This window comes from Anguilla rostrata, chromosome 18 (genome assembly GCF_018555375.3).
Source record: "Anguilla rostrata isolate EN2019 chromosome 18, ASM1855537v3, whole genome shotgun sequence".
Classification (NCBI taxonomy): Eukaryota; Metazoa; Chordata; class Actinopteri; order Anguilliformes; family Anguillidae; genus Anguilla; species Anguilla rostrata.
In genome coordinates, this window is record NC_057950.1 from 24,882,995 (window position 1) to 24,903,417 (window position 20,423).

Genomic DNA, 20,423 nt, shown 5'->3' on the forward strand with positions numbered 1-20,423 from the left:
TTTCTCATTTTCCTTCAGCCAGTTGTTTGCAGTATTCTCGCTGATTTCATTGACCTGCACCACAAGCAAATGACATGCAAAATTGAAATAAATAAAAATACATAAATTATAATTGCCTTGTATATTGTATAGTGCATAAAATATTTTCATGTTCATTTCAGTTTATGTGTTTATTTTACCATGACATAACTTCCAGCCATTAACCTGCTTTCAAAGGAAACCTGGATTACAATGAAACCATATCAGATTTATGTAAACACCAATCATTTTACACTTTGACAGCATATACACATTTGTGTAAATGTAATGTGTGCTTGTTAGTCTGTTTTTTATCATTCGTATGGCTGAAGTGAAATGAAACAAATTAAAATGGAACAGATGTATTTAACTTCAACCAACTTCCCTTGGCTGTTGCTGTCAGTTGTGTTTCTTAATTTTTATAACTGGCAAGCAACGTTTTTCACTTGTCTTGGATAAAGGAGTTAAATGATGGCACCATAGTTTGATAAGTGTAGCTACACACACACACACACACACAGTACATAGTTTTAACTGATCAAATTAAAAATATTTTGTTTGTAGTCGCTTGCAATATAGCACAATAACCAGCGTGAACATGGGACTTTTATTCTCCATGGCATCCCTATTTCTGACATAATGTGGCTCAAGAGGGTAAATGATCCATCATTAAAAGCTCCTATCTATCCATCCATTATCTATACTGGTCAGAGTCGCAGGGGGTGCTGGAACCTATCCCAGCATGCATTGGGAGAGAGGCGGGAATACACCCTGGACAGGCCGCCTATCTATCACAGGGCACACACTACTGTGCATTCTAAAAGCTCTTAATGAACACAAATTAACAGATTTAATTTGGATTGCCTCTGCAAAGTTGCAAAGAAAACGAGCAGACGCAGTGGGTCTCAGTTTTTGCACGTCAAATGCAGTGACGGAAGTGTGACGGAAGACGCGTTCCTTTTTCTTCGTTTGACAGGAACAACACCGCCGTGAACTCCAAGGTCATCGCCGTGACGGTCAGGCCGGACCCAAGGATGCAGGAGACGCCCCTGGAGATCGAGCTGGCGCACCTGGCCAACGTAAGTCGCCTTACCTCCCTGTCCAACACCCGCCAGTACTGAGAACGCCAACACCATCAGCCACGTTTCCGTTAGCATGGCTAACGCAAGGCAGACGCACTGTTAAAAACGCCATTGCTGCAGTGCCGTGAAGAAGTGTCCGCCCCCTTCTTGATTTCCTCTATTATTGCATATTTGTCACACTGAATGGCTTCATATCTTTAGACAAAATGTAACCGATGCTCGTCACACATCTGCCAAAGTTATTCATGAAGTTATTCGTTGATAACTTCATTCATTTAAAAAAAAAAATTTAATTATAATTTAAAAACTGTGTTTTGTGTTTACTCAGGTTCCCTTTGTCTAATATTACATTTTGTCTAAAGACGGGAAACCATTCAGTGTGACAAATGTACAGCGATAGAGGAAATCAGGAAGGGGCAGACACTTCTTCATGACACTGTATATTCAGACTTCATATGAAAATGGTCTCTCTGCTGTAAGAACTGAGGTTTGATTCCAGGCTTGTGGTACAGTAGAATCACCCTCATATGGCCACTGAAGAGGACAGAAAGTGACCCTATATGATGAGCAGCTGAAGTTGTGTTCAAAAGCATCTAGAAAAATAAATAAATAAATAAGTAATAAATAGAATTTAACTGACGTCCAAAGCCGTTTAGCCTTACGGCACGCCAGATCACAGAACTGTGTGCCAGTCTTAGCAGGACCCAGAACCAGTCTTCAGAACCAGAACAGAAGCCTCAGTCTTCCCTCCTGGCTCATATCAGACATTTAAACAATCAACTCAGCAGAGCACATCCTTATACTGTAAATACATACATACAGCATTTAGAATTGTAGATAATTTTCTTGAACTCAAAAATTCTATTTGCCAAATTCTGTATTTCAGGGAGGCTGCGCGACAGTGTAAATGAACATTAGCTAATAGCTGGACTAAATGACTTGGCACATAGAACGAGATATTGGATGAGGATGTGGCAAAATGATGATGTTGAATCAGAAACTGAGAAATTCTTGAGTTGTGAGAAGAATGTGAGAGATGACGGTGAAAGAAAATGAATGGCAGTAATAACTGAGTAATAACTGTAGGTCATATCTGATCGTAACGCAAGACCACGCCAGACCATGGATAAATTTGCATTCTTTTTGCCTAAGAAAAAATGACTAAACGCAGTGCATCAACTGTTACAGCTATAAAGTAATGTGAACACAAAGGTAACTCTACTAAACTAAAAACAAATAAATAGATAAATAAAACTAAAAAAAAAGATAGTAAGCCACTGAAGGGATACGCGTTGTAAAACTCACCAGTTTGTTAATCAGGAAGAGTGGGGCCCGCAGGACCGTTCGATTAAAAGTAAGTTAGTTATCCACCTCACTTATCTGAAGCATCAATAACTCGCTAACGAGTGGGAGATGCTAATGGGATAAAAGCCAGCTGTTACGGAGTTTTGAGAGACTGCGCAGCATCCGGTGGGTGGCTGCCCACGCTCCGCCGGTCGCCATGGTGAACATAATGGAGGCGCGTGCCCGCTGGCTAAGTGCGACGCCGCTCTCGTGCACGCTCAGTAAATAAAGCCTGATCGACAGCGCGCCCTCCTTTGATTAAAGGACGATGACCATATCTCCGCTTGTCACAACCTCTGGAAGGCGATAGCGGATGCTCTTCCTGTAAGCACCGCGAGAGTTCCTTTACGTGGGGGGGGGGGGGAATGGGGAGATGCCGGGCATGTCAGCTGCTCTTCCGTTTCGCGTCTCGCTTCCTGTACGCTCGGTCCTCGGCCAACTGCGCAGACAAGTTATTTTGACAATGGCAGGACACACTTAAACGGCATTAATGAACAAACAATGGCTGGTAATTGGTTCAATAATTAATTTACCGCCACCCAGAGGGTTGCTGCACTCCCGAGCGGTAAAAAAAAAAAAAAAAGAAAGGAAACGCACGTGGGCTCAGGAAATAATTACAGCGAGAGCTCTTTTCACAGCCCGGCCCTTTCTGTTAATCTGACAGATTAAACGGGAGGCACAGGTCAGGGATATCAGCCAAGGTTACGTGTGAAACAATCAATTATCTCCGGGCAACAAGACGCACAATTCTCCTGACCTGTTTTCAGATGATTCTCAGAAAGGGACAAGCAACTGTTGCAGCCAAACTCCCAAAGTCAAAACGCGTCGATACTGAACCAGATTTTTTTTTGTGTGTGTGTGTTCCAGGGCACGATGAACCCGTTCTGCGCGCTGTGGGACAGCACCGTCATGTGAGTGAACATTTTTTTACTTTCTTCTGCGGTTTTCATTTTATTTTATTTTTTAATTAATTAATTTATTTTTTTTGCGAAGAGCCTGGACTCACTGCCCGACCTCACAAAGGATGACTTTCAGCCTTTGGAAGAGGCTGTGGGCAGTCGAACCCGAGCCCTGTCTTCGTTTTGTATGTGGTTGGACTGGTGTTGCCGTGGTTGGAGTGGTGTTGCCATGGTAACCCTCACCTTCGATTGACTATCCGCAATACATCGACGGGAATGTCCGTCAGTGCTTTCCAATATTGCGTGAAGTGTCACTTTTTAGTGCGATATAGCGGTTTTCAATATATGGGCTAAACTTTCAGAATGCAACTGGTGGTTTGAAGTACACTAATGTCCTATTTTTCATCGTTCAAGGAACTGTGGAATAGAATAGAAAATCCCTCCTCCCTCCAACTATGTTCTCTCCTTATAAAATATTTTACATAACAAGTCATTGTTAATAAAAATATCAGACCTGTTTTATATAAAACATCCAGAAGTGTAGGATTGAGCCAAAAGAACTAGATTTGCAGTTCAAGGTCTGTAGCATTGTAGCATTGATACTGCATTCTGATTGTTCCTGTACATGCCCAACAGTACAATGCAGTGTACTAGTACATCAGTGCATGATGTACAATATTTAGCGGTTTATGTGAGCTCTGTCAGCACTGCAGGCCATTCTCCTGTCAGATGTGTTAAGAAGTGTTAGGTTTACAGCCTCGCCTCTGTCCGCCTGGGTTGTAGGGGTTATGAGAAATTACGCCCACTCTATGAGAGGGCTCATCCAGCTTCCTCCTCTGTACCGAGTGGCTGTCCTTTAATACGGTCCCTTACTTCCGCCCCAGTTGCGATATGCAGCTCTGCTCACGAGACGGTCCGGGGTGTTGTCCTGGATTTTCACGCATGCCCCTTCCCCCCCTTCCCCCCTCCCCCAGGCTTCCGTTTCTCCCAGCTCTCGTTCCTCAGTGGCGTGCCTCCGCTCCGGTGCCTCCTGACCGCTGTCTCCACTGCCGATTTTAAGGGCCTGGCACGTTCGCGTGAACAGCGAATAGCCACCGGGTCACATGACGGGCGTGCTGATTATCGCCGCGTGCAGAGCCAGCTCAGAGTTCGCGCGCGTGCGTTTAACACGCTCCACTGCCGAGCTTTAAACACTGGATGCGGCCCAGGGCTCAGGCGTAGGTGTCGATCGCAGGGGGGGAAGACCAAAGTTAACGCTCATTGTTTAGATGTTCACAGACAGGCGTAAATAAGGGTTAAATTTCCACCTCGAGCACTAGAAGAAAAGAGTTTAAAATCAGAAGGGCCATGGGGGGATAATTACTTAAGCATTAATAACCTCTGATACATACTGAAAATTTCTTCTTAACTCTTTTTTTTTTTTTTTGTATTACTGCATGTACATATACATTAATTACAACTCAATTGAGACGTATCAAAACATTGAGAAAAAATTAAAACATCTGAATAGGAAAAATATTCCGCCTTATGTGAAAGTGGTGATTATTACAGTATATAAATATATATATTCTCGTTTTTCTTGCTAATAAATTAAACATGGCCGCTGTTCCATCGTAATGACTCAGTAATGACTGCTGTAATATGACCCAGTATTAGAAAGGCCTGTCTCCTCATTTAGAAAAATAAGAAAATAAAGACATTAATTTACTTGATTCATTTTATATCGTAAAGGCTGCATTAGCTTGTACTGCTGTGTGTTATTTAACTCTTATGAAACATATAGCATCATTGTGACTAGTATGCACAGGAGAGACAAAATCAATAGTGACAAGAACAAATAATTAATACAGTATATAAATACAGTATATACGTTTTTTGTACCTGACTACTTGGTCACCTGCATTACAGTGAAGAAGTTAATTATTCAAGAAGTCACACACACGCGCACACACACACACACCTCTATACACATATAAATTTTGTCTTGTTACACTGTAAAATTTTTATGCATTATTACTCCTTTTAAGAACTCAAGAAAGTCAATACATTTAGAAAAAAAATATACACGTTTTTTATTCAACTTTTTTTTTTTTAAACGAAAGATTTCTCATTTAAAAAAGTATTCATCCCCCGGAGACAATACTTGGCATTTGGAAGCAATTGCAGATCTGTGCCTTCTCAAGTGTGTCTGTATTAGCTTTTGCACATTTACATTTTGGAATTGTTTCCCATCTTTCCCTCAGATTTTCCCCAGCTGCCAAGTTATTGGCAATTTTCAGGTCGTGGCACAGATTTTCAATGGGATTTGAGCCTACACTTTGGCTTTGATCTTCCTGTTCATCTTCTAAGCCATTCCTCTGTAATGTTTTTTTATTTTTTATTTTTTTAATTTTATTTACATGCATACTTTTGGTCTTTGTCCTTTTGGAGTATGCATCGTGCCCTGAACGCAGTTATGGTAGAAACATGTTCTTCTCAAGTATTTTCCTGTATTTGGCTCCCTCCAGCTTTTTCTTGATGGAAACAAGCTTCACAGACCACGCTACTGAGAAGCTTCCCCGTAGCTTGATGCTGCCAACACAAAGCTTGATGGTAGGGATGGTGTCACCTGGGTGAAGGGTTGTGTTTGGCTTGTGCTTTACATTCAGAACAAAGAGCTGAATACCAAAAAAAAGAAAGACTTATTCCGGTATTTCTCCAGCTCTGTCACTGGGTTTAACACTGGCCTTCTGCAGAAGTGTCTTCCATCTAACCACTCTCCCAAACAAGATCAAATCTGGGAAGCGCTAAAGTGATTGTTGATCTCTGGACTGTTTCTCCTCCGTTTCTGCCCAAGAGCTCTGTCACCCTGACAGCGTTGTCGCCGTGCTCTTCGTCACTCTCCTCTGTGACTGTGGGCCTTCTCGCCATTCCACGTTGCTCATTTTGACAGGACAGGCTGGCTGAGGAACGGGGAAAAATAAATAAAAATCCAGCGAGCACGGGGAGCAATACACGGCTGCAGCCCCAGAAGGCGAGGGCTTTCGAGCGAGATCCAGGACGGATCGATTGCATTCTCCTCGGAGGACTTGCTCCTGTGTCACAAGGGCAGCACCGTTACCCGGATACGACACGAAATACCCTGTACCGTACAGTCCTGAATGGGGGCTAAAATGTCCAACAGAAAGGGGACATGAGTTTGCTATTTACTCCTGTTTCTTCTGCTTCCTCTTACATTCCTCCCGTGAGTTTGACAGCAAGACCATTTTTACCTTACTGGCTCTTCTCGCTGCCTAACTGCCATTACAGAATAATGAGTTTGTTTGTAGTATTTTAGTTTCGTTTTTTTGTTTTTCAAGAGCAATGATGATTCAATGCAATACAATAGCCTAGCGATTATGGTCACTTAGCACAATGTGATGTAATGAATAGAATCATTTAGCCACGGCACCAAACACGCTCCATGCCGAATGTGCAAGGTTTAGCCAGCCGAACGGGTAATTATTCTCCATGATTGCTGGGGTACAATGCCCTTCGTTGTGTAACCACAGCAGAACAATATCTATTGATCAATTTGAAATGAGTGAACTGTAAAAAATTCTTTCCCTGATCTCAGGCTCATAGCTTTTGCAAGGCCTCACCCTTATCTGATTATGCCTGGGGATCCACACCTGTGAGCTCAAGGCATGCTTAACCCTTTGAAGAGCAGGTTTTTTTTTTTTAATTATTTTTTTCTTCAAAATTACGAGTCAGAGTTCTAGAACTTCGTTATTTTCGATCGCCAGTAGTGATTTGTTAAATCAGCATTAGAATGTTCAGTTAAGAACATTCTAATCACATATCTGTGATCTTACACCTTAAAGGGTTAAGGGTGGTCAGGGTTCTATGGATTATTGTTGAATAAGCTTGCCCTAGTCACTCCCCATGGGTCTACAGGTTACCGGTTGTCTCCAGTGAAGGGTGTGCTTCTCAGCTCCGCTGTAGTACGGCAGTGTGGAATATCAGTCAGTCGGCGAGCGCTAGTGTACTGAAAGGACAGCGTATGCAGGTTGTCATGGAAATAAAACACACTGTGTTAGGGAAGGGTCATGCGGTAAGGTGCTCTTTATTACATATAGCATGGAGAGATATCCACAATATGTCAGTTTAGTGCTTCTCTGAAGAAAGGCAACAACCTTTCTGGTTATATATTGCAAATTCACAGATGTTTACATCAACCGACAGCAAGAAGAAGTTGGTGAACCCTTCGTAATTACTTGGATTTCTGCATTAATTACTCATTAGATGTGGTCTGACCTTCATCTAAGTCTCAATAATAGGCAAACACAATCTGCTTAAACTAATAACAAACAAACAATGATACTTCTTGTCAGTACTGAATGCATAATTTAAACTTTCATAGTCTAGGTTGGAAAAAGTATGTGAACCTCTCGGCTAATGACTTCTCCAAAAGCTAATTGGAGTCAGGTGTTCCAATCAATGAGATGAGTTTGAAGGTGTGGGTTGGAGGTGCCCTGCCCTATAAAAAAGGCACACATGAACCATGCCCTGATCAAAACTATTTTCAGAGGGCCTTAGAAGAAGAACTTTAGAGATGCATAAAGCTGGAAAAGACTTCAAAAGTATCACTTCAAAATTATTTCTAAAGGCCTGGGTGTTCATCAATTCACAATAAGACAAGTTGTCAACAAATAGAGGAAACTCTGTACTATTGCTACTCTTCCTAAGAGTGGACATCCTGCAAAGGTCACGGCAAGAGCGCAGTGTGTAATGCTGAAGGAGGTCAAAGAGAACCCTAAGGTAACTGCAAAGGAGCCACAGAAAGCTCTTGAACTTGCTGAAGTCTCTGTTCATGTGTCCACTATAATAAAAACACTAAACAGGAATGGTATTCATGGGAGGACACCACAGAGGAAACCTCTACTCACCAAAAAATATTGCTGCACATATAAAGTTTTCAGAAGACCACCTGGATGTTCCACAACGCTTCTGGGACAATGTTCTATGAATGGATGAGACAACAGTTGAACTTTTGTTTTGTAGAAATGCACAACATTTGGAGATGTTTGCACATGTTTGGAGAGAAAAAGCACTGCACACCAACATCTCAAACCCTCATCCCAACTGTGAAGTATGGTGGAGGGAGCCTCATGGTTTGGGGCTGCTTTGCTGCCTCAGGGCCTGAACAGCTTGTGATAATTGAGGGAACAAAGAATTCAAAATGAAATCAAGAAATTTTACAGGAGGATGTCAGGGTAGCAGACCGTCACCTGAAGCTTAATAGAAGTTGAGTGATGCCCCGAGACACATGAGTATCACAAGAGTAAATCAACAACGCAATGCTTTAAACAAAAGAAAATTAATGTTTTAGCATGGCCAAATCACAATCCAGACCTTAACCCAATTGAGATGTTGTAACATGACCTGAAGGGGGTGTTCATACAAGAAATCTGGGAAATATCAATGAACCAAATCAGTTTTGTGAGGAGGAATGGTCTAAAATTCCTCATAACTGTTGTGCAAGTCAGACTGGCAGGTATAGGAAACATTTGGTGGAGGTTATTGCTGCTAAAGAGGTTAATAGATACAAGGCGTCACATACTTTTTCCACCCTGAACTGTGACGGTTTAAACAACGTCTTCAATAAAGACATGAAAACGTGCAATTGATTGTTATTTAATGATTAATTAATGCATAAATTCTGGTGATTCCAAAGGGTTCACAACCTTTTTTCTTGGAACTCTATACACTTATCATTTTAGATTTGATTCAGTCACATACACATTCTTCTACTTCCCACTGACTCTGCACTGAGTGAAACATCTTGTCAAAACAACTGTCTAAGTGCTTATGTACAAATAAACATTAAAAATCATTCCTTTAGCGTACACAGTTTTCCTCAAGTTGCAGCGCTAGCTGTACAAATAGCAAGCGCCGATGCTGGAGCACAATAAACCAAGTGATCCCAACAAAGTGTGTGAGGAAAGGAAATAGTGAAAGATGATTGGCTGGACAGAAGGCTCTCTGAAGCTCTTGCTGTGGGGTTAAGAGTGTGGAGTAGAGGTCATGGCCCACGCGGGGTCTCATGGTCGACTCCCGGCGCGGCGCACTTTCTCTCCGCTTCATCCCGCTGCCCTCTTGCCGCTCGCCGTCCAAGGCGTCGGCTTGGGCCTCCGCGCCCGGCATAGCAACAACGGCCGGCATAGCAACCGAGCCCGCCCGCGGGAAAACCGACGCTAGAATCTGTCCCATGATTCACTGCAGCATCCTCCGAGGAAGGTGACCTTGTCTTCGGGCCCCGCCCCTCGACCCAAACTCTCTTGCCCCCTCCCCCTCCCCCGCAACATCCCTGTCCTGCCGTTACCTCTACCCCTCCCACTATTCACCATCCACATCGTCTCCTCGCCCCCCCCACCCCCGCCCTTCCCCCACGTCATTATTCAGACGTCTCATCTCACCTGACCCGCTCCACATGCTGATGAGCCTGACACCAATCAGAGCCCTGCGTCCGGCGGGAGGGAGAGGGGTAATATAGATGATGGCGGCGGGCGGTAATGCGGCCATGTTGAGCTGATGAGCTCCGTCCCTCTGCGGCCGAGGACGAGCGCTTAAAGCGGACATTTTGTACTTATGGTTCCAGATGCCCTCATAAACCTCTGTTAGGGGAGGGGGGGGCGGGGGGGACTGTCCTGACTGCGGGCTCATTCGTATTCCGTACAGACGCCCCCGCTGACGAGCCTGGTCTTTGGCACGCAGTGCGCCGCGTCGCTAAGCGCGCGACTGCCGTTCGTTATGTCTCTCGCGCGTTTCACTGGGCAAAATAAAAGCGCGGCGCAAAAACTCTTAATTACCCCCGGAAACGGCCTCTGAATGGCCGCTTACAGGGTGCTGACCTTGTGTGATGTTTGCACGCTAGTCTTTTTTAAAATCAGTTTTTCAGTGTAAGTGTTTTTGACATGCTGTGCTGTGTAGTAGACTCTTAAACATTACATTCAGAAGCAATGCGCTGCTACGATGAGCATATCCACAGGTGACATTGCAATGAGTTATGGTAAAGCCATATTTGACAAGCATGTAACGCACTAACCACAGTAAATCTGACTTCCATATTATCACACTGGTATGCTGCATATGTAGTTGCGTGTAGTCTGTATGTAAGAATTATGTGGTCTTACATATGGCATGAGCATTCAAAGAAGCTGTTATTTAAAAAAAAAAAAAAGTTGAACATATTATTGAGTGTTATTTATAATAAATATTTATGTGCACAATGAATGTTGTGTCTGAGTAAACTGTACAGAAGTTAAAACTTACCTTTGACTTACCTGTACAGAAGTTAAAACTTACCTTTGACTTACCTGTACAGAAGTTAAAAACTTACCTTTGACTTTCCTGTACAGACATTAAAAACTTACCTTTGACTTTCCTGTACAGAGGTTAAAAATGTACCTTTGACTTACCTGTACAGACATTAAAAACGTACCTTTGACTTACCTGTACAGAAGTTAAAAACTTACCTTTGACTTACCTGTACAGATGTCAAAAACTTACCTCTGACTGCCATACAGGCATATGAAAGTAATGCAGTAATGCCAGATGACATAATTACTTCCACTGCTCACTGTACTTCTCTTGAGGGAATATCTTTCATTGTTTAGTTTTACAATTAGGGAATCCACATTAATATAATTTCTGCCAATAATGTAACCAGGCTGTGAGCGGGGTCATACTAGCACTAGCGGTAATTCCTAAATGTAGGGAGCAAAATTACTGCAATGCTGTGTTTTCGCATATTAAACATTTCACCTTTTTAGCCACATTAATTTTTGAGGGGATAATGAAGTTAAATTGCGGATGTCATTTCATTTTCTGTACATTTTGATTAAAGTTGATTTATTCACTTTAATTAATGAACAATCAGCAAACTAGTTCTCCACCTATTAGCAGAGCCTGGCCTTGCTTTAACAGAGCCCGGGGGGGCGAAGACTCAGAATTAAATCTATTAATTAAATCTCTTCTGACCAGCCACCGCTGGACTCAGTGTTTGGTTTGAGGAACTGGTGTGTGACCACAAATTGGGCTTCAGCTAGCTGTGTTTGATAAAGCTAGAATCTGCTTCACTTTTACGTTACATTACATTACAGGAATTTGGCAGACGCTCTTATCCAGAGCGACGTACAACAAAGTGTATAACCATAACCAGGAACAAGTATAACTGTAGGGAACCCTAGAGAGAAGTACCGGGTCCAAGTGCAGGGAACAGCCGCATAGTTCAACTTGGACCCTGAAGGTTAAACTGATTAACACTAACACAAACGAGAACAGCAACAACGCAGTCTATGCAAAAATACAAGCAGTAGTTAAGACAGGTGCATTAACTGAGTCACCTACGAAACAGCTACCTAGTTACAACCCTAAGCTTACAGTCATTTAAGAGATTACAGGGAGGTAGGGAGTGATGAGGAGAGGTGCAGCCTGAAGAGGTGAGTCTTCAGTCGTCGCTTGAAGTGGGTCAGTGTCTCAGCTGTTCTGACCTCCACGGGGAGGTCATTCCACCATCGTGGGGCCAGAACAGACAGGAGACGTGTTCGGGAAACGCAAGTGCGAAGAGGGGGAGGTGCCAGGCGTCCTGAGGTAGCAGAACGGAGGGGTCTGGCTGGCATGTAGGGTTTGAATATCTTGTGGAGGTATGCTGGGGCTGATCCCTTGTCTGCCTGGTATGCTAGGTATGCTATGTCACTTGAATAACATCAAGAACGCTGCTTAATTTAAACGCAGCAGGTGTCCAAGGGACTGTTACTTTCGTAAATACTATAGTGAAATGGCTAACTGCAGTAGCTAGCTTTTAAAAAGCAGCTCTAACCAGCAAAATTCACAGAAAAATGTATTCCCTGCCCTAAATACAGACTAACATGGAGTGGGCCACATAACTTTGACAAAAATAGTTTTAAAAAACTGTAGATATCATCTATTTTCTGAAATTATCTGGGCTGTCACTCAAATTCTTCCAACCCTCTGTATTTCATTCCCTCATTCACTCTCTGACTCGTCAGTCTAGCTTGTCACTGAGCAGATGACCAATCCAAATACAACTGTACGTGTAACCCGTCCAATGATCACTTTTCAACCACCTATGGGGGCGGGGCACTACATTGACAGCAATGGAAATAAATACATCAGCTTGCGCACATATATTAATTGTAGGAACTGCTTTTTAGAAGAAATTACTCAAGCGATACACCTTTGCTGCTTAGACCAGGAATACGTGTAAAGATGGCGTCCTAAATTAATACAATTGCACATTATTTTTGCACCCCTCTACAGTGGTACCCTGGGTCATTGTCCCCCTTTGCCCCCATATAGGATTGGCTCTGCCTGTTAGTGAGCAGTGCTGATGTGTTTGATTAAAACCGATCCAGAAGGGCAGCACAGTTGTGTTAAATGGTGCAAACCAAACCACTGCATCATCCGAAACATATTTAAGTTGGGTCTTGACATACCCTAAAATCTCTCTGCTTCAACTCTCTGGCCCTCATCCTGCATTGAACTCCCACTTTCTTTTTCGTGTCCTTCTTCCTCTCCTCCATCTTCCTCTCTTTCGCGTTCCTCCGTTCCCTGTGGCTGTTCTGCATGGCTGTTTGGTTTGAGTGGAGGGAGCTGTCTCTCCTAGCGACGAGCTCCGGGGTACGTTGGATGGCACGCGAGAGCGGTCGCGGTTCCGTCGGCCTGACCTCGGCTGCTTCCAGCGTTGAGTCAGCGCGCATGTCGCTGCTTAACACCACGGCTCACTTCACACGTGAGGGACCGAGCCCGTCCGTTATGGCCATTAACTTTTCCTTACATGACGATCGGACTGCAGAAGGAAACAAGCTAAAAAAAAAAAAAGTTTAATTCCACCCTGTTCCTGCTATCTCACGTGCGTAAATAAATGATGAGCTTACAATAAGAAGTTAGGCCTGTGCCACAATTGCTTTATGGTGGGGGGGGCGGGGGGGTGCGAGCGAACTGGAGAGAATGATGGTAATGCGTCTAACGCAGGTAATCAAGTCGTTTGTCTTTTTTTTCTTTCTTTTTTTCTTTTCTGCTCCCTTTAATGAAAAGGCCTTTGTCGTTTACTCAGCCGGATCTGCTCATTAACCCGATCTGTCACCGGCTTCCTTCGCAAATGAACCGCTGAATTTTTAAACACGGGAACTTGCGCTGGCTGCTATCGCGGAGAGCAAAGCCCTCGCGGACCAAGTGCACGCATTACTCACACGCAGGTGGAGAAGCTGTCCAGAGAGACGAATCCCTTTTCTTACAAACCGTGCCTGTACTGTTAGAACGTTTTCCTTTTAACGCACAGCTAAACCATTTTATCCAACGAGTATTCCCAAGTCCTAATGCAGTTATGACACACAGCTTTCATCCTTCGGATGTTAACCACCCTGAAGTGCCATTCTATTCTTATATATGTACTGGCATGGAGTGGTTTGTATCTTACATACTGGGATAGCAGGTATGGCATCCACTAAGATACTGCTTGGCAGGGGAAAAAAGCACCATACCTATACAGCACAGAGAGTTTGGGACTTTTCAGGGTTCCCTACAGAAATAACCACAATGACCACAGAGTTTAAGCCCTTTAGAACATTAACTTCTGTTCCTTCTGACCACATGTAAACACACAAAATTTAGATACAACGTCACACATCCACACAATGAAGCCCCAAAGTTGGGTTGTTTAGCTTTTTTTTTTCTCCTTTTTCCTGCCAAATTTCATCATCACAAATGCTCCAGTTTCACAATCAATAATAGCGTTTAGGTGTTGACAGTACCCATGCTAAAACGATACTTTTGGAACCTGAGATAGAATTTGATTTATTTCATAGAGTGTGTTGAGATAGAAGTGTACCGCGTAATTTATGACATAAAACGTTACAGTGTATATGGATGACAAGATTGACGCAGATAAAATGAGCGTAGTGGATCTACATGACGCCCGTCTTAAACCGATATCGTTTAATCAACAAATCCGCTCTGTAGTACCCCCGCGTTCGCGGGACGTCCCACGCCGAGCGCTTTGCTTCGGGAGAGGCTTTTCCGTCGCGCCACATTCACAGCTGCGCTCCCGCTGAGCTGCTCGCGGTGGGCGTGTCGGCCATATGGAACCCGAGACAAACTCCGCTAAATCATCCGAATGGAGACAGAACACACAGTCCCGGATACGGATGGCTCAGCGTCAACCGATTCCGTAAAGAAACAGAGTAATTAGCCACGTGTGATTGAAGAGCGTGCTATTTAATTAGCAAATTGACATCCGCAGGGGGTTCTCTTAGACATATTAAACTTGGTGGGATTGTAAAGGGTAATGCAGATTTGAAGTGGAGTAATAACTATAAGAAAAAAAAAATTAATAAACCAATAATATTAATTTGTGTCTGATTAGATTTTAGATAGCAACATACTTGAAGATTCACAATGTTTCCAGTACAGATAGGTAACACAAGTTACATAATTTATCAAGTACTGTATCCCAAATTTAAGGTCTAATTATATAGGACAATTTTTCCAGACTAGCTTCTAATATGTCATATGGAATCCTTGTACACAGTCTCGTATTAATTGCAATTGAATAGTGAAACTCTATATGATGTTTATATTAAGAACATGGCTGCAATAAGACAATTTAATTGCAGGATTTCTAGATATATTTTCAGTGAATGCACTCATTCGTTGATGTGTTAATTGGTACATTTGGCCTGCATAAACTTCAGGCCATATTTTTATAGTAAGTCAAGTTTTTTTCAATATAAACTACAGTTAGCAATATGGATGTTAGCACTTATCAAAAATGTAACATTTTTGTCACTGGGTCTTTTGTTCATGGTCTGTCTAGATTATGAAAGATTGATGTAATTAAAACACGCCCACTCTGGGCCAGTAAGTTTCACACTTTTATTGTACTGTGGATTTATGTGAACTATGATTAAATTGGATTAAAAACGTAATTCCACCATACCAAATTGTGTAGGAGCTGCTCACAGGGTACAGATGAATTATTGCTTATTTTATTTCATTCTTATTTTATTTATCTTGAACCACGTTATGTTTACATGTTTACAATTTCAAATCATAGCATTTTCATTGCGCCCATGACAACAGTTATAATGGGCTCTTGATTGTTTCTACTCACGGCCAGTCATCCAGAACATTAAGATTCGGTGTTTAGATTACCCAGGGTACACAGAGAGAGACCCCGGACAAGCAGACAGGTGCGGGAGTTGAGTGTGTTCTGTGCGGTCCGTGTGATTTAATTTGGGTCGTCCGTGCGGTTTGCGAGGCTAACGCGGCTCGCGTGGGCAGGGGGCGTGGGTAGGGGTGTGGGCAGGGGGTGTGGGCAGGGGGCGTGGGCACGGGGCGTGGGTAGGGGGCGTGGGCAGGGGCGTGGGCAGGGGGCGTGGGCAGGGCACGTGAGCAGGGGGCGTGGTAGGGGGCATAGGCAGGGGGCGTGGGTAGGGGGCGTAGGCAGGGGCGTGGGTAGGGGCGTGGGCAGGGCTGGGTAGGGGCGTGGGCAGGGGCGTGGGCAGGGGGCGTGGGCAGGGGCGTGGGTAGGGGGTGGGCAGGGGCGTGGGCACGGGGCGTGGGTAGGGCGCGTGGGCAGGGCGCATGGGCAGGGGGCGTGGGTAGGGGTGTGGGCAGGGGGTGTGGGCAGGGGGCGTGGGCACGGGGCGTGGGTAGGGCGCGTGGGCAGGGCGCATGGGCAGGGCGCGTGGGCAGGGGGCGTGGGCAGGGGGCGGGGTTTGTGTGGCGGCCGTTGGGCCGTACTCCAGGTCCAGGGCAGCGGTGTACCTGTGTCTCCTAGCGCCCGGCTCGGCTGCCAGAGCCCTTTGAGTTCAGCCAGCCGCCGAAATCCAGGCCAGCGGCACCTGCCAAGTCATTCCCCTGGAGGCTGCCAAACACGCTGGGGGTGCGGGGGTGTCCGGGTGGGTGCCTCAGAATCGGTCCCCTTGTCTGCGCTGAATGACCTGCTCCCGTGTGCATTTCTGGCACCCTCGGGGCAATGCCAGAAATCTCAGGCTGTCCGTCATCGCGTTGCCGTGACGTCGCGGCTCCTGGCCCCGCCCCCCGCTCTGGCCTACCGACGCTCCTCTTTTACACCGTCTCTGCCGGCTGGGTCCGCTACACCTGTCGCACCACCTCCTTTCGCACCACCTCTCCTCTCGGCCAGGGTACCAGCGTGGACCATAATGCACTCACACTTGCAGCTATAACGTAGACAGGACAAAGTCACCCCCCTGGGCAGCTTGGGTATTGTGTTTTGGGGTTTGGTTTTTTGGGTTAGGACACAGGGATTCTGGTGTCCCTGGAGCTCAGTGCAGAGGGGCGTGTTGAAGCCCTGTCTCCTCTAACACTGGCAGCCTGTGATTATCAGCACACCCTCCTCCTGCTCCTCCTCCTCCTCCTCCTTCTCCTCCAACCACACGAGACCATCTGGTCCCCCAGCCTGTTTTCTCAGAAGCTGTGATCTGTAATCTTGAAGGAACGGTCAATGACCTTTCTGCCCCATCTCTGATAGGCTGTGATCACCATACTGCTGTGTCAATCTTAATATTTCATACTTTGCCCCCAATTATTATTATTCCAATTATATTCATATCACTGGATAAAATATGCTATACAATCCCTGCTATTTCGTAATAGCAGGGATTGTAGATACGTACTTCTTACATCTCAGATTACATTTCCTCTTTTGGAAACGCGGAAATCTACATTTAGTATGTTTTTTGTTTTCGTTTGTTAGTTAGTTTTTTTGGCATGGGCTGGGCATAGAAAAAAAAAACATATTTTGAGGAAAGCAACCCTCTTTTGATCATTTAAACCTTTGGCACGTTAGGCATGCTCACGTTCAAATATTGTTGTAAGTCAATATTTGTCAGTCAAAACTAAAAACAAACATTTCGATTCGCTTTTGTGCCAAAGTAAAACAAAATAATGATCATAAAAAAACAAGTTTAATTCAGCAAAAAGCTTTGTGTTTCTGTTCGCTGGATTAATTATGGCCTTGTTCCAAAACGAAGTAAATCACAGAACAGCAACAAAATTAAATAAATAAATAAATGGCCTCAACTCTCTGAGTGTGTTCAGTTACCAGCAGCTTCTGCGTCAGAAGCGATGTGTGGGGGCCGAACACTCAAAGCGTGAATGCGGCAGTCCAGTTCGAAAGCCGTAAAGCCCGTGGTCTGTGTAAGAGCACCGGCGCGTGACATCGTCTCAGGTTTACTGTAAGCCGATGCCGAAAGACCGACTGTAAGATTGATTTCGCCCGGAGTTTATAAAACTCGGCGCTTACCGACAATTCACCGAGTCTCCGTGGACCACCGGCCGTTGCCGGGAAGCGATCTGCTTCTGTTCCAGGCTGCGGTAGCGCTGCTCAGCGTCTGGCCTGGTCTGTGGAAAAGATTCATTGGCCTGTGGACAGTGAATTAGAGGAGTGCACGAACTTCAGCTGTAATATGATCCACAGGGGATGTGGATGACTCAGTTAAACTGAGAGTCCCAGTAACGGATACTTAAATGAGATTAATAAAGAAAGAAAAAATAAATATTTATTTATTTATTTTATTTTTTATTTTTTATTTATTTATTTATTTATTTATTTGATGCTGATCAATCACCACAGGCAGTTTCATGTACATTTAGAATATGTGCATACCCACACAGTTTTCTATTGGTAAAGGAACTAATGCTCCTTTAGTCACATTTCCAGGTGCACCATGCTTACGAAGAATTAAAAATTGCCATGATATTTCCACAGGGAAATGTGGTGCACTTGCAGTGCATTTATTACTGGAGTTTACGTTGGTATATTTCATGAAAAAAAATGCATTTTGTTTGTGCTCCGATGGAGAATTATGATGAAGAAGCATAACCGTGCCCCCCTCACTTTTGCGAACTGTGGCACTCCACATGCTACGGCAGCTCTCGTTTGTGCAAGTGTGACATCTTTGAAACACTCACCATGATCTTGTCGAGGTGGGGAAACTCAGTGTACTGGAGAGACCGCGCACCTCACCGCGCATCTGTTCAAATTTCCTCAGCGAGAACGGAGCCAAGTTCACCATATGAGCTTCCACGCTGCCCGTCATACTGTACTACCGGCAGAACTGCGACTATGCTGATGTACTACTGGTGGTACAGTACTCTACTGTGTACTGCGCTGCTAAATGTGAACGTGCGATTTCTAAATTGCGCCATTCTGACCGAACACAGACATCCCATGAAATGAACAGAATTCAGACTGAGTGTGACATAATTAGTTATGCAATGAGCTGATCCCGGCTATCGTTGCATATTAAGTATTGCATATGAACCGGGCGGATATGGATGGTGAGGTAGTTCATTCGGCTGAAAGATGGCCCGTGGAATTCAGCCCGCATTATGTAATGAGGGAAGATGGGAATAAAAGAATTCTGGTAATGTTAACAAACTCTTTCATATTAACATTTTTTTATTATCAGTTTTTTTGAAAAACGAATTTGCACGTGTCTGCTGGTGCATTTTCCCCCCGATATTCAAAACTCAAAATTGACGCAGATTCTGCAAAAGTCTGCGCCTTTTATGGTGAAGATACGTAGGCACACGCAAACAAATACTGCTAGTGATAACTCTTAATACTTGGAGAGAGAGAGAGTTTTTTTAAAGTGGGGTAGACACATTAAGACGCCAACTACTCAGCCAGCTCAATTAGTATACGCATCCATATTTTATCATCATGCAATTGCTAAATGGCTGAGTGTTCTCATTTCATGAATGCAAAATTTGCGTTCAACAATTTCAGTGGGATTAGATCAATGAATTGTCAATGGATTAAATCAGCAACCTAGCTGCCCATGGCGATGCCTGTAGAGTGGTTTGGGATCTTGTGCGCTAGTGGACGTATTTCAGTTTGAATTAAATTCAGGGCTTCTCTTGAGCTTTTTTCGTATCTTGCGGCGTGCGGTTAATAATTAATCAAATACTCAACGCATTAGGCCATATTTGTTCGAATGAGTTTTCTGACACGCGATAAGTAGCTAATTAGACGCATTCCATCTCCCGGTCAACTTTTTTGATCTTTTAATCAAATGACGTATTAAGCTTTTGTGCGTTTTTTTGTGTACGCGCAATATTACAAGGTTACTTTGATTCCACGGTTCCTTGGTGCAGAGCAATCGCGAATGCGAGTACACAGTAATAATTCATATGAACCGTTTGTTGTGAAATACATCTGTGCCTCTGCGTGAGGCGCTTGTTGTGGAGCCGTCACAAGCGGCCTGTTTGCCGTTATGACTTATGGCACTTCGCACTTCGATTTTCCACGCTGGTTCAGCCGGCCCCGGCCCCAGCCTTGTTGGTCTGCGACGTGCATTGTGTTGGTGGATAGGGGGGTGCCATGAGAACAGCTTTATTGGTTTCGCTTATCGTTGCGCTGTGTTTGTATCTAAACAAACCAGATAGCTACACACTGGTTTCCCCAGGCCTATGCGTTGTATGTTGGGCAGTTGTCTATTTACTTGACACCGGTGACTGGAAGGCACGCCTTCTCAGCTGGGTGTTGTCATATCTTGCTTTAGGCTAAGGCAACTGCTTGAATGCATCCCTTCCCCTAATGGTAGTATTCTGTATTTAATTAAGACGTGTTAAGACTGGGGTCTTGACTCTTATGCGTTTACTTGTGTATTTAATATAATTTCAAGCTATTCAAAATAATATGAAGGATTTAAAGATTTCGCTTTATTAAAATATATGGAGCAGTTACAGTTATCAGCGATATGATTAATCTTTATGGTAGCATCAATTTTCAAAACCTTAAAAAGTAGTAAAATATTACCTACAGATGTTAACGTTGTAAAATGAAACATGTTAAACATATCGTCATATAAATCTGTATTAACTGGGAAGCAAAATTAAGTCTGCAAGATAGAAATCCAAGGATGTTCAGCTAAAATCTATATGAAACAATTATGCAATAGATGGAAACTCAGAACCTGCTGTATTTTGTACAGGAGGGGTGAGCTGGCTAATTTAATTTGTCGATGCTCCGCGTTATATTACCAAAAATTAAAACACAGTTATTAGA

The 20,423-nt window shown here is 43.9% G+C and overlaps 1 protein-coding gene across 7 annotated transcripts in view; it reads left to right on the forward strand.

Moving 5' to 3' along the window:
- adgrb3 (adhesion G protein-coupled receptor B3) overlaps positions 1-20,423 on the forward strand; it is a 202,591-nt gene that overhangs the window by 134,202 nt on the left and 47,966 nt on the right. For all 7 annotated transcript variants that reach the window (XM_064316727.1, XM_064316723.1, XM_064316721.1 and 4 more), the window contains 2 exons: positions 995-1,097; positions 3,312-3,355. In XM_064316727.1, the coding sequence (XP_064172797.1) occupies positions 995-1,097; positions 3,312-3,355 (147 nt within the window). The remainder of the gene's footprint in view (positions 1-994; positions 1,098-3,311; positions 3,356-20,423) is intronic.